This window comes from Cyprinus carpio, chromosome A15 (genome assembly GCF_018340385.1).
Source record: "Cyprinus carpio isolate SPL01 chromosome A15, ASM1834038v1, whole genome shotgun sequence".
NCBI lineage: Eukaryota > Metazoa > Chordata > Actinopteri > Cypriniformes > Cyprinidae > Cyprinus > Cyprinus carpio.
This window is the reverse complement of record NC_056586.1, coordinates 21,209,694-21,225,258: the sequence shown is the minus strand read 5'-3', so window position 1 is coordinate 21,225,258 and position 15,565 is coordinate 21,209,694. Positions and strand designations below refer to the sequence as shown.

The window sequence follows — 15,565 nt, the reverse complement described above, 5'->3', positions numbered from 1 at the left end:
TGAGAATTTTTTTGAATGGAAGTTTTCTACTGCTTTTAGATAATTTTGCTTGAATCTTTAACACTGGAGCTAGCAAGTCATGATGTCAGTTCACAGTTCAGCTCAGTGGGCACTGTGTATTTAAGGCATATGCGTGGTGTGTGTGCAGTTTGTACTGTCACTGCACTGGCAGGAATGAATTTTAAATGGAGACAGTTTCAGCCATGGGTGTCGGAAGCAAAAAACTGTGGGTGGGTCCAACATAGTGTAAGTGTAACTGTAATTCAGTGCTGCAACAAACACTACGTGATGCCTTTAAAAGCAACAGGCGAACAAGTAGGATTAAATAAAGGATTAGTTCATTTCCAGAATAAAAACGTCCTGATAATTTGCTCACCCCCATGTCATCCAAGATCATGTCTTTCTATCTTCAGTCACAAAGAAATTAAGGTTATATGGTAATATGGTTTTTTCCATATAATGGACTTCAGTGGTGACCAACAGGGTGAAGGTTTAAATGTAGCTTCAAAGAGCTCTACACAGTCCCATCTGAGGAATAAGGGTCTTATCTAGAGAAACGATTGGTCATTTTCTTAAAAAAAAAAAATGATATACTTTTTTAACCACAAATGCTCGTCTACCCCTAGCTGGACTTCATGCATTACGTAGTCACGTTGGAAAGATTAAAAAATAGTTTTTCACCCTACATGACTTTTCTGAACCAGTGTACACAGACGAAGTGCTAACTGCGTGTGACCTTTCCAACGTGATTACGTAATGCGTGAATTTGCAGATGTGCATCGCGGAGCTAGTGCAAGATGTGCATTTGTTGTTAAAAAGCATATCAATTTTTCTTTTTTTTTAAGAAGATGATCAATCATTTCTCTATATAAGACTCTTATTCCTCAGCTGGGATCGTGTAGAGCTCGTTGAAGTTGCACTGACTGTCGGTCCCCATTGAAGTCCATTATATGGAGAAAAATCCTGGAATGTTTTCCTCAAAAACCTTAATTTCTTTGCGACTGATGACATGGGGGATGAGTTAATTATCAGGACATTTTTATGAATGAATGATGTATTTATATAGCACTTTATTGTGTATTGCTGTACACCCTGAGCGCTTTACAATCATTTGGGGTGGTCTTTTTATTTAATTTTATTCTGGAAGTTAAATAATTCTTTTAAACAGCTTGTTAATGGCAGTAAGTGAGCACACAGCCAGACCCTCCTGAGCAGCAGATGCTACGTATGCTACAATGCTTTGTTTACCTTGCTATGGACTGGATAGTGTAATGGATTTGAGGAAGCAGCAGCATGGAAGTCAAGTCTGTATGGAGTTTAATTTATTAGGCCATTCCTCGAGTAGAATGGATTTGACTGACTGCAAGTGAACAAACGAATGCTCTTAATTAGAGACGTTGAAAGTGTGTGGGTCCAATATGATTGGTCTTAAAAAGTGGGTGGATCTTGTCCCACACACAGACAATGGTTCCGGAGCAGACCAAGAGCGAGACGTTGACCCTGTCTAAAGAGTCATGTCCTCTGAGAATACATGTACTGATGAGAGAGCAAAGTCACGGCTGGAAAGGACAAATCTCTCTCTCTCGCTCTCTTTGGATGGCGGATGAGGTGATAAGACGGTCCTTTTGATGCCTGTGTGTGATTGTGTTTATCCGTGTGCCATCAGCGGTCATAAAGCAGCACTCTAATCTCACTCTGATGAACTGCTGCTGTCTCTTTCATCACATTTAGGCGGGAATCCACTGATGGCGTCGTTTTAGGATCTGATCTGAAAGGAATTTTTGCAAATCATGTTATGGTGCAAACGCAGACAGTAAATTTGTGCTGGACAGATTTACTGGGACGTGGTTTCCCATCATGTTCAGCTCACTAGTCCGATCTGGGACTCAAAAACATATTTAGGCCTAAATTTGCATTGCACAGTTTTAAAATAAACTATGAACTTAATGTGATGCACAATTAAACGGGTCAGATTTCTGTAATAGTACTAAATCCGAATGTGTTTAAAATACACAATAACCAGGTTTATATATTTATCATCAATCAATCCAGTGGTTATACTCTTTGACAATGTAAACATGCATGTTTAAATACTGCAATGTCTTTTATTAAACTAATAGTTCTAGATGCTGTTGGGACAATGCCATATTAAATACACAATAACATAAAAGCTGAATGATATAATGAATTGCATGCAATTTATAATGTAATGTAAATATCTTTTAAAAGTGTACCTCAAATGTGTAAATGAACTGAATTAATTTAAATCAGCAATATTTGTCTAGTGCAGTTAATGATGCAAATGTGGTACATTTTGTGGAAATTTAAAAGAAAAATTTGTGTACATTTTCTAGTGATCATAGCAGAAGTAATTCATCAAATGATGCAGATGAGCAATTTAATGGGGCATAAATCCAAATATTCTTTTTAATATTAAAGTATTTTTCAGTCATATATAAATGAAACGGGTAGGCAACAGGTAAAAAAAACAAACAAAAAAAAAACAACGTTAAATAATGACAGTTCCTCTTCAGGAACTCGAGCTGCGTCGAGCGGTTTGGGGAACGCGTCTAGCGTGAGCGACTCTGAATATCGTGTGAAATCAGTCCAATGGAAGAGCGTGACGTCACGGGCGGGGTGACGTAAGCGACCAGGAAGCTATAAAAGCACATGCCGCGCAGCTGGCATCAGCTTCGCGTCTTCAGCAAGCGCTCTGTGTGTGCATGTCATTTTGTCTTGTGAGTCTTATTTACTGTTGTCTGTCCAGTAGAGCTCCAAGCAATGTCCAAGTGCAAGGCGAAATCCAAACACTCTAAAGGCGAATCCGGATCGCGCGTTTCAGACTGTGTGTCCCTCCCTGCCCGCGCTACATTACGAGCGGGGATACACACAGTCTGTGCGTGGTCTGCCTGGGTTCGAAGCACGCCGAGTCAGCTCTCGAGGGGGCCGACTGTCCGCATTGTGAGAGGATGTCGGTGCGGCTGCTTCGTTCCCGGAGGGCTCTCTTTGAGGAGGGAGCCTTCGCCAGCGTTCCCCGCGGTGCTGGCCCCGCTTCTGCCGAGGCAGAACGGCAGCTGCACTCGTGGGGTTCGCAAGTGGATCTGACAGAGGGAATGGAGACGGGCGAGTCCCTATCTCCTTCCACTTCTGCCAGATCCGGCGCCCAATCTCTTGAGTCGGAAGCACGCTCTGCGGTTCCTTCCACCCAGGGAGAGGGATCGACACTCCGCCTCTCTTCCTCCGAGGAGGTCGATGTGGAGTCTGTCGACAGGGATTCGCCACCCCATTCGCCTAGGTATGAGGAGCTCTTGGAGGTGGTGACTCGTGCGGTGGCCAAGTTGAGTCTTGACTGGCCCGCCCGAGAAAACAACCGAACCGCAGTAAAGCAAGCTCGACGAACGCTTTCTGCGGGCGAGTCAGCCACCTCCTTGCCGGGGCCTTCCTTTTTTTTCCCGATCTACATGAAGAGATCGCTAGATCGTGGAAGAGGCCATTCTCAGCCCGCCTGTATATCCCCTCTTCAGATTACTACGGCAATGTAGTGGGGATTACAGAGCGCGGCTACAGAGCGATGCCCCGGGTGGAACAGACGCTCGCGAGCTATCTGTCCCCCGGTACGGCATCGTCTCTGAAGGCCCCGGCATTGCCCTCCAAGCCGCTCAGAACAACATCGGCTTTGGTGGGCAAAGGGTATGCGGCAGCAGGTCAGGCTGGTGCGTGTCTGCACACCATGGCGGTGTTACAGGCGTACCAGGCTGACCTGCTGAAGGAGCTTGATGAGGGAGAGGAGATCAAGTCCGATGACATCACTGAGCTCAGAAGGACCGCTGATCTCTCCCTCCGCGCCACCAAGGAGACCCGCCCGAGCGATTGGGCGGTCCATGGCAGGTATGGTGGCTGCGGAGAGGCATTTGTGGCTGACCCTGTCTGAAATGAAAGAGCGGGACAGGGTCTGCCTTATGGACGCCCCGATCCAGCCTTCTGGCCTGTTCGGCGACGCAGTCAACACTGTCGTCGACAGGTTTCAGGAGGCTCGCAAACAGGCGGCGGCGTTCCATAAATTCCTCCCTCGTCGCTCCCTCGGGGCATCTGGGCAGGAGATGCCCCAGCCGCACCCTAGCTCCTCATACCGAGAGGCTCAAAAGCAGAGCGTCGTCTCTCGTGCTCCCCCGCAAAGGGAACGGGAGCCTCAGCGACGCTCTCGGCCGAGGTCTTCGAGGCCCAAACAAGATCTGAGGGCAGTCATTGATGCTAAGAAGGCCTCGGCCAAGAAGCCCTGACGCCAGAGAGCCAGGGCGTCAGAGGGCAGCCTCGGCTGGGGTAGAGCGGTGCACACCGCATTACACGGTGCCCGTCTCGCCTCAGCGCCCTCTGGGGGCCGGTCTGCCAACCCTGCCAGTGTTCCAGGGCGCAGCGGTCCCCAGCGAGCTTCATTCTCAGTATCTTCCGCCCGTGCGCGTAGCGGGGCTGAGACGCTCGCCACCCCTGCGGGGGCCTCTTACACCAGAGGTCAGTCTCGAGAGACTGATTCCCTTAGTAGATTATTTGCCAGCGTGGGAAACTACTGCAAATGTATCTCAATGGGTCCTGCACACGGTAGAGAAAGGTTACCGTATTCAGTTCGGCTCTGCACCGCCGATGTTCAACGGGGTTACTCCAACGATAGTCGGCCCCGAGCAGGGTCTGGTTATGGAACAAGAAGTGAAAGCCCTATTAGAGAAGGAGGCCATCGAGGTGGTCCCTCCTCAAGACAGGGAATCCGGATTTTACAGCCGGTATTTCATAGTTCCAAAGAAGGATGGGGGGTTGCGTCCGATCATAGACCTGCGGGTCTTAAATCGATCAGTTATGAGACTGAAGTTCAAGATGCTCACGATCAAGCATGTTGTAGCGCAGATCAGGTCCGAGGACTGGTTTGTCACAATAGATCTCAAAGATGCATACTTCCACATATCCATCCTTCCACAACACAGGAAGTTTCTGAGGTTTGCTTTCGGGGGCGAAGCTTACCAATATCGAGTACTTCCCTTTGGCCTCGCACTCTCACCCCGCACGTTCACGAAATGTGTAGATGCGGCTCTGGTCCCCCTGCGCATGCAGGGCATCCGCATTCTCAACTACATCGACGATTGGTTGATTTTAGCTCAGTCAGAGCAGGCTGCGGCTCGGCATCGAGATGTCGTTCTCGCACATATGGGGGAGCTGGGTTTGAGACTGAACGCCAAGAAGAGTGTACTTTCTCCAGTTCAGAGAACCACCTATCTAGGCGTAGTATGGGATTCGACCACGATGCAGGCACGATTGTCCCCTGCTCGTATCGAGTCGATCCTCATCTCAGTCGAGAGAGTCAAAGAAGGCCAGTCACTCACTGTCAAACAATTTCAGAGATTGTTGGGTCTGATGGCAGCTGCGTCCAACGTGATACCCTTTGGCCTGCTGTACATGAGACCCCTACAGTGGTGGCTCAAGACCAAGGAATTTTCCCCAAGGGGGAATCCACTTAGAACTATCAAGGTCACGCAGCGCTGCCTCCGTGCCTTAGACATGTGGAAGAAACCTTGGTTCTTGAATCAGGGCCCAGTGCTGGGAGCTCCTGGTCGCCGTGTAACACTAGCGACGGGATGCTTCCCTCACTGGTTGGGGTGCGGTCATGAGTGGCCACCCTGCCCGCGGTCTGTGGAGCGGTCGCCATCTGACATGGCATATCAATTGTCTAGAAATGCTAGCAGTTTATCGTGCACTGAAGCACTTCCTCCCAGACCTAAGGGATCACCATGTGTTGGTGCGCACCGACAACACATCGGTGGTCTCTTACATCAACCACCAGGGAGGTCTGCGTTCGCGCCCCTTGTACAAGCTGGCGCACCAGATCCTTGTGTGGTCCCAGGGCAAACTCCTCTCACTCAGAGCAGTATATATTCCTGGGAAACTGAATGTGGGAGCAGACATACTGTCGAGGCAGGGGCCGAGGCCCGGGGAATGGAAGCTTCACCCAGAGGTGGTGGAGCAGATATGGAGAATTTTTGGCAGAGCTCAAGTAGACCTCTTTGCAACTCAGGAGACAACACAATGTCCCCTTTGGTTCTCTCTAGTTCATCCAGCTCCCCTGGGACTGGACGCTATGGTACAGACCTGGCCGAGGCTTCGTCTGTACGCATTTCCCCCTATTGCTCTGCTCCCGGGAGTTCTGGCGAGAGTACGCCGGGACGGGGTCCGTCTATTGTTAGTAGCCCTGTTCTGGCCGGGCCGAGTATGGTTCTCAGATCTGGTCTCGCTCCTCGACGGCTCTCCTTGGGAGATTCTGATCAGGACAGATCTACTCTCACAGGCGCAGGGCACGATAATTCACCCTCGCCCGGAGCTGTGGAAGCTGTGGGTGTGGCCCCTGAGGGGGCGCAGTTCATAGCATCCGGTCTCTCAACCGAGGTTGTTGAGACCCTCCTCCAATCCAGATCTCCCTCAACGAGGAAAACTGTACGCCCTGAGGTGGAAAAACTCTTCACCTCATGGTGCAGAAACCGCCAGCTAGACCCAGTAAACTGCCCAGTCGGTACAGTTCTGGAGTTCCTACAGGCCAGGTTCTCTGCAGGGTTGACCCACTCCACGTTGAAGGTCTACGTGGCGGCCATTGCGGCCTACCACGCCCTTCTCGATGGTCAGTCTTTGGGAAGACACCCATTAGTTACACGTTTCCTCCGCGGTGCGCTGAGGCTGAGACCTCCAGTACTGTCCCGTATTCCCCCGTGGGACTTGGTTGTGGTGCTAGAGGCCTTGTGCAGACCTCCATTTGAGCCTATTCAAGATATTTCAGACAGACATCTGACACTCAAAACCGCCTTTCTGTTGGCCATTACCTCTCTGAGGAGAGTAGGAGATTTGCAGGCCCTCTCAGTGGCCCCTACATATCTGGACTTTGCACCTGGCATGACCAAAGCGTTCATATACCCTCGAGCGGGATATGTTCCTAAGGTCCCCTCTGTCACACCACAACCTGTAGTGCTGCAGGCTTTCTGTCCTCCTCCCTTTCGGGAGCCCGACCAAGAGAAGCTAAACTGTATGTGTCCAGTTCGAGCACTGGACGCATACTTCCACAGAGCTGCCCTGTGGAGAAAAACAGACCAGTTGCTTGTATGCTATGGTCCCCCCAAGAGGGGTTCTACTGCTTCTAAGCAGTCTATTAGTCGTTGGATAGTCGAGGCTATCAACGCCACCTATGAGTCCTCTGGTCGTCCCCCGCTGTTGGGAGCCAAGGCTCACTCCACACGGGGTATGGCGGCCTCCAAGGCCTTTTTGGCAGGTGTATCCATGCTGGACATCTGCAAACGCTGCGGGGTGGTCCACGCCCTCTACATTTGCAACATTTTTACGGCCTAGACATGCCGGTCACTCCAGGCGCATCCGACCTCTCGTCCTAAGCTGTGCTCTTCGGATACACACTAGGCAGGGGTTTGGGAGTCTGGCAGCGTTGGTACTCGTTCCCCAAAGCGCTCGACGCAGCTCGAGTTCCTGAAGAGGAACGTCTCTAGGTTACGTATGTAACCCTAGTTCCTCGAGGGAACGAGACGCTGCGTCTCGGAGCCATACCCCCCGGCACCCCTGCCGGCGCTTGCTGGTACTCGAAGCTGATGTCAGCTGCGCGGCAATGTGCTTTTATAGCTTGCTGGTCGCTTACGTCACCCCGCCCGTGACGTCACGCTCTTCCATTGGACTGATTTCACACGATATTCAGAGTCGCTCACGCTAGACGCGTTCCCCAAAGCGCTCGACGCAGCGTCTCGTTCCCTCGAGGAACTAGGGTTACATACGTAACCTAGAGACGTTTATTATTAACTATTATTAATTAATCATACTTTTAAAAATGCATTTATTCAAATTGCTCAGAATCAGCATAAATCAACTGTATTTAGTTAAAAATAATGAACAGTTAAAATATGGCTAGCTGTGAACCAAGCAATATTCAGTTAATTAAAAATGAGATTAAGTATTTTGAATTAAATTGGGTGTTGACTGTGTATTTTGATGCATTATATTATTTAAATAAATACCTGTGAATAGGCAAATAATACATTAATTTTTTTAGGACATTCAATGCCTGGGAATCAAACACATGACGTTGTTCTACTATTAGACTGATTAAAACCTTCATTAAAAGAACCAGCTCATATATCAGTTTGTTTGTTTGTTGCATGCAATCAGAGCTGACCCAGTCTTTTTATCTCATCACATTCAATTCAGACCACGATCTCACATTCACAACCGGGGTAAAATATAATATCATTTCATTTCTTTTGTAGGGATGCTGTGGATTCAGCATCAGCATGGGAATCACTACTTTAAAATCAATCCTGCCGAGGCAGACAGAGAATGAAAAACTGAAGTGTTGTAACATAGAGCTATGAGAGAAGCTGAGTTTGATAACAGTGCAGGAGACTGACAACAAAAGAAAATGAAAGGAACAATATAGCGAGAGACACTAGGAAGCAGGAGAGAGATGTGACCAGCAGAACAATCCATGTGTGTGTGTGTGTGTGTGTGTGTGTGTGTGTGTGATGCATCTTGACAGGTGTGTAACCTTTGTGCTAATGTGTGGCCGACCTTCTCCGGTTAAAGGAATAGTTGAAAATGAAAATTTGCTGAAATTGTGCTCGCCCTCAGGCCATCCAAAATGTAAATGAGTTTGTTTCTTCATCAGATTTGGAGAAATGTAGCATTGCATCAGTGTCTCAGCAATGGATGCTCTGCAGTGAATGGGTGCCGTCAGAATGAGAGTCCAAACAGCTGATAAAAACATCACAATAATCCACAAGTAATCCACACCACACCATTAAACAATCCTATAATCCATAATAACGCTTCCTCCAGTGAAAAAGTGTTCTGGTCTGAATCAGGAGAAAAATCTGCACCGATCAAGCACTGTTTAAACAGCTCTAAACAAATATGTGGCTGGATTTTTATGTGAGAGACAACAGATGGATTTTTTTCCCATGATGTGATGCTACATTTCTCCAAATCTGAAAAGAAACATGACACTCATAATTGACTAGTTCTAGTTTGCATGTTTATACAAACTAAAAAAAAGTGTACTAGAAAAGCTATTTAATATTATACTAAACACACACACACACAAGCCATCAGGCACAGCACGACATAATCAGACGTGCGCAGTCATAATACTGGGAGTCTATTATAAATGTGCACATCACAGGATTAAGAGCAATAATCCTTTCAGAGGAAATTATCTCTGCGTGTGTCGCATGAATCACACGCCGTGTCCTAAAGCTCTGCTGCAGTACAGAAACAACACGCGCTCTGACATCATCACACAATACAGCCAGCGGTGCATGATATTTGGAAGAAATATTCTTGTATATGTGATGCATTATAAAGAGAATCACATTGCATTATGATGTACGTTGCTGTGCATTATATCCTTTGCAATTCAATGCAGTATGATGGAATAGCTATAGTTCTTTTATTGTAAATTTAATATGGCTTGAACATTTAATTGGTCAGTTAACATTCAGAACTATTATTTTAATAAAAAAAAAACGAGGATACTTAAATATTCATGTTCACATAATGCATTAAATACACATTTAATGGGGGGAGGGGTATATATTATATTATTTAAATGTATAGACAAATATTATATTTTTTTCTTTTTAGAAACTTTTTTAAAAAAGGTTCTTTTGATATTATTTTATATTAATATTTTAGTGTTTTATTGAATTGTATAAAATGATAAAATATGCTTTTATCTCATTTACACACACGCGTATGTGTGAATGTATAGTGTTTTTATTAATATTTTGAATTTTTAAAATATTTTTATTAAGTTTTATATAAGTTTTAGTAATTGTTGTGTGTTTTTGTCATTTTTAATAGTTTTAGATTTTAAAAAAATGTCTATATAGTTTTACTTTTAGTTTTATTTCAGTTTTACTGTAGCTTTAGTTCCTGTATTTTAGTACATCAAGTTGATGAAAAATGTTTCTCATATTATTTGCAAAATCTACAATCAATTTTGTCAGCTGAAAATAAATAACAGTATTTTAGAGAACTGAATAAAAAAAATTGCATTGCATACAGTACGCAGGATTCACGTAAAGTGTGCCCTGTTTCTGAAAAGATTTTTTAAAAAACAAAAGCCAATTTTTTTTTATTTGTTCAAGTATAGGTGTGCAATTCTCTCTCTGTCTGCCTGACTGACAGTCTAATTCAACCTGCAGCGGGAGATACTGATGAAACGTCCTGATGTCAGTGAAGAGGATATGAGAGAGAGAGAGAGAGAGAGAGAGAGAACGAGGGGCAGAAACCGAAGCCAAATTGAAGGACAAATAGACCTGCCTCTTTGCATGTTCGCTCGCCCCGTGTGAGACTTGATAATGGACAATCAATTTCCAGCAGCTGCTGTTTACACAAAGACACATTCTCTTGATTGTTTAGTGGACATCTATACAAAATCACACCTACCAAACGTATATGTGCTTCAGTGAGATTTAGACAGCATGAAACAGCATTGGCAGAGCTTTAGCCTTCTGTAATGTGATGTTTCTCAGTGAAACAGAAACTACACTGAACAAAATTATAAACGCAACACTTTTGTTTTTGCCTCCATCTTTCATGAGCTGAACTCAAAGATCTAAGACTTTTTCTATGTACACAAAAGGCCTATTTCTCTCAAATATTGTCTAAATCTGTGTTAGTGAGCACTTCTCCTTTGCCGAGATAATCCATCCACCTCACAGGTGTGGCATATCAAGATCCTGATTAGACAGCATGATTATTGCACAGGTGTGCCTTAGGCTGGCCACAATAAAAGGCCACTCTAAAATGTGCAGTTTTACTGTATTGGGGGGTCCAGGGGGGTGTAACCACCATTTGCCTCACGCAGTGCAACACATCTCCTTCACATAGAGTTGATCAGGTTGTTGATTGTGGCTTGTGGAGTGTTGGTCCACTCCTCTTAAATGGCTGTGTGAAGTTGATGGATATTGGCAGAACTGGAACACACTGTTGTATACACCGATCCAGAGCATCCCAAACATGCTCAATGGGTGACATGTCCGGTGAGTGTGCTGGCCATGCAAGAACTGGGATGTTTTCAGCTTCCAGGAATTGTGTACAGATCCTTGCATCATGGTGCTGTGCATTATCATGCTGCAACATGAGGTGATGGTCGTGGAGGAATGGCACAACAATGGGCCTCAGGATCTTGTCACGGTATCTCTGTGCATTAAGAATGCCATCAATAAAATGCACCTGTGTTCGTTGTCCATAACATATGCCTGCCCATACCATAACCCCACCGCCACCATGGACCACTCGATACAAATCATTGATATCAGCAAACTGCTCACCCACATGACACCATACACGCTGTCTGCCATCTGCCCTGTACAGTGAAAACCGGGATTCATCCGTGAAAAGAACACCTCTCCAAAGTGCCAGACGCCATCGAATGTGAGCATTTGCCCACTCAAGTCAGTTACGACGACGAACTCCCCTGACGAGGACGATGAGCATGCAGAGGAGCTTCCCTGAGACGGTTTCTGACAGTTTGTGCAGAAATTCTTTGGTTATGCAAACCGATTGTTGCAGCAGCTGTCCGGGTGGCTGGTCTCAGACGATCTTGGAGGTGAAGATGCTGGATGAAGGTTGAAGGTTGGATGTACTGCCAAATTCTCTGAAACACCTTTGGAGACGGCTTATGGTAGATGAATGAATATTACGTTCACGGGCAACAGCTCTGGTGGACATTCCTGCAGTCAGCATGACAATTGCACGCTCCCTCAAAACTTGCGACATCTGTGTCATTGTGCTGTGTGATAAAACTGCACATTTTAGAGTGGCCTTTTATTGTGGCGAGCCTAAGGCACACCTGTGCAATAATCATGCTGTCTAATCAGCATCTTGATATGCCACACCTGTGAGGTGGATGGATTATCTCGGCAAAGGAGAAGTGCTCACTAACACAGATTTAGACAGATTTGTGAACAGTATTTGACAGAAATAGGCCTTTTGTGTACACAGAGAAAGTCGTAGATCTTTGAGTTCAGCTCATGAAAAATGGGGGCAAAAACAAAAGTGTTGCATTTATAATTTTGTTCAGTGTATATGAAACAGAAATAATGTTGATTTTATTCACTTGGATTTGATTGATCATAAATTGGTGTATAGAACTGGTTAATTTTTTTGACCAGCCAACATGGCCTTGATGATCAACTGAACATGAAAGTCATTTTAGAGACGGAGTTCGTTATTTGCATTATGATTACTGATTATGTACACGGTCTTCTTTTGCAGAATATTATTGACTGATCAGTTGTGAACAGTAAGCCCAGGAATATGCATCAAGAAAGAAAACAGGATGATCATATTACTTACATACATACATTAATTAATTAAATGAATACTACTAATAAAGTATTAAGTATTCAGGTATTATTTAATTTTGAAAAGTACATATTCCTAAAATCAAGAATAATAATGATTTTTATTTGTCAGTGATTAAAACACACACACACACACACACACACACACACACACACACACACACACATATATGTATATGTATATAAATAATAATAATAATAATAAATCAAAAGTTTGAAAGGTTTTTTTAAAGAATTATATATTTTTGCTCATGTTTATCATTGCAATAAATAATAATTTATTAATTATATACCTTATACTATAATTTGTAAGTGTAAATGTGTGATGGTTATGTTATTTTGCCTTTTAATGTTTTTACATTTGTATATATATATATATATATATATACTGTTTATATCAACAATGTTATTTTAGTATCACTGATATACTTTTAATTGACTTATTAATATTTTAAATTAGTCTTATTTTTGTCCTGTTTTTATTTGAATAATTTTAGCAATTGTGTTTTTGTCATTTTTAATAGTTTTGGTAGTAATAATAATAATAATAATAATAATAATAATAATAATATGTCTGTTTAGTTTTTTTTTTTTTTTTTTTTTTTTTTTTTTACATTTTATTTAAAATTTTATTTTAGGTTAGTTTAAGTTAAATTAAAATAATAAATGTTGAAATTAATAAATGTACCTGAAATAAAATGATTAATTTAATATTTATATATATATTATTATTATTATTATTATTATTATTATTATTATTATTTGATATATATATATATATATATATATATATATATATATATATATATATATATATATATTAATAAATATTGTATTTTTAGTTAAAATTAGTTATGCTTAGGTTATATCTATATATATATATATATATAGATATATATATATATATATATATATATATATATATATATATATATATATATATATATAATTGTGTGTGTGTTTTGTTTGTTCTTTTCTTATTGTAATAAATCAGAAGGTAAATGGGGTAAACAGTGATTTCAAGTTGACTTCACTGTAATTGTGCCACAGTATTCATTCCTTTAAATAATAGAATGTGAATCGAGAGTACATTCAGTTTAAAAATAGCTCAGTCTCTCTGTATATTTCGTGGGTAATGTATGAGATAGAGTCTGAAGTGTGTGTGTGGATCAGTAATGTCCTTTAATGCACAGAGCTGCTGACCAGGCTAATTCTAATGCTAATGCCAGTGCCACTGTTTCTGAAAATCTGAAGGCTTCTGACACCATTAACCGCTCAGAAGTGCCCTCAGCGGCCGGCGGGGCATCGGTGTGTGCGCTGCAGCTCGAAAATGCTTGCCATTTGGCAAGAAGTATGTAATTTTGTAAGACACAGACACAGGTTTAAGTCCTGTGTAACAATACACAGCGAGCCATGATATGGCAGAGTAAATGTTTCATAAGAAAGGGTGTGAAAGTGTTGTTACAGCAGATCATCAGTAGATCGCATTCACAGCAGCGCTCTCGTTGTGTTTGGTTTTTTGGGACAGACTCTGGTAATTTAGTGCAGTTCAGAGGCTCCGCCTTTCCCTGGACCCCGGACATCAATGTTTCATTGCGCCGCATTCTCTGGCTATCAATAATAAAATGCTATATTCTTATAAATATTCTAAAAATAAAGTGTGATTTTCTGCCATGCAGCTGCAGGGATGAAAGTTTAATGTTTGTCTTGAAGGAAGTGGAGACGGTGAGCCTGCCGTTTCTTCCCGGACGCAGACGCCAAAGACCAACTGTAATTTTGTGCCTGGGCTTCTGGGGAGCCTTTCGGTCAGCGCAGACAAAAGCACAGGAATGATCCGCTTTATGCTTTAGACCAGGAAATATCTGGCATGTGTGTTACTAGAGATCAAGCCTGTGGGAGAGATTTCTGACAGCTGTGGTGGAAAAAAAGATCCTCAAGTGAGAAATTAAATTAGGAAAGTTATTAGAGTGATCATAAAAAAAAAAACAATAAAAAAGTATTAAATTAATTAATTATTAAATCAATATTAGTAATAATGTGTTAAATTTGAGTATTAAATTTAAATATTATTTTAGTTGGAAAGTATTTATGGAAACCCTTTTCCACCACAGGATAAAAAAAGTGAAAAAAAAAAAAATGTACTGCTAAATTTATATCACAAAACTCTTTTTCTTGCAATTCTGATTTTATGTCTCACAATTTTTACCTTTTTTATTTTGCTTTTATTTTATCAAGCTTTTATTTTGACTGAAAACCACTGGGAGTCCTTAAAGATTCTCTTTTTACTACAGCAGGTTTATAAGTTTGGGGAAATTATTGGCACGTTGCATATTAAAGTGCATGTTACAAGCGACCAAAATTTAGCAGATGCAATGATGATTTCATGTTTAGCAGCGTTTACTGTAAACTGTGCTACTGAAAACACCAGCGTGAGTAAATGAACACAGTGCCGAGCTTCACCCTGAAACATGCGGCACATGTATTTCTTTAACTCCACTGCAGCCTTGGCTTACTGCAGTTGTTTTGATGAATGGCACAGCTCTAGTGGCTCTAGCGGCTCTCACCTGGGTGTGAAGTCGCAGCCCTGCTGCATGAAGGCGCCCAGAGAGAACCAGAGACTGTTGAAGATGCCAAACTCGTTGGGGGGCTGGTCGCTGGGCGGACCGTCGGAGCCTTCCTCGGGCTCCTCGGTGTGCCACTCGTACGGGCTGAAGCGGCTGACCAGGAAGAGCACCACGCTCACGCCGATGTAGGCGAACACAATGCACATCCAGATCTCGTAGGCCAGCGGGTCCAGGAAGGAGAAGACTCCCGGTTTGGATTTCTGGGGCTTCTTGATCATGATGGAGATGCCCAGACTCATGAAGGGCTTGGAGAAATCGATCACCTCCTCCCGGACCAAAGTGATGGTTAAAGGGGCCACAGCGATTTCCGCTTTCTGTGGAGGAAGGAAAACATTCAAAGGTTCAGAACATGATGTTCCTATTCAGTTTGTATGTTGAAACAATGCTGCAAAAATGAGTCGATGAATGCATGTTTGAGGAGAAAAAAAAATGATTATTTTAAATCTCATGTGAACATTGAGGTGTTTTTTTGTATTGTTTTCAGTTGTTTGCTGTATATTTAAAGGGATATTTCAGCCGGAAATTAATATTTTGTCATTGTTTACT

The 15,565-nt window shown here is 43.1% G+C and overlaps 1 protein-coding gene across 3 annotated transcripts in view; it reads right to left on the bottom strand.

The window, feature by feature from the left end:
* LOC109092766 (glutamate receptor 4-like) overlaps nt 1–15,565 on the bottom strand; it is a 71,765-nt gene that overhangs the window by 20,675 nt on the left and 35,525 nt on the right. For all 3 annotated transcript variants that reach the window (XM_042771530.1, XM_042771529.1, XM_042771532.1), the window contains exon 9: nt 14,960–15,333. In XM_042771530.1, coding sequence (XP_042627464.1) covers nt 14,960–15,333 — 374 coding nt within the window. The remainder of the gene's footprint in view (nt 1–14,959; nt 15,334–15,565) is intronic.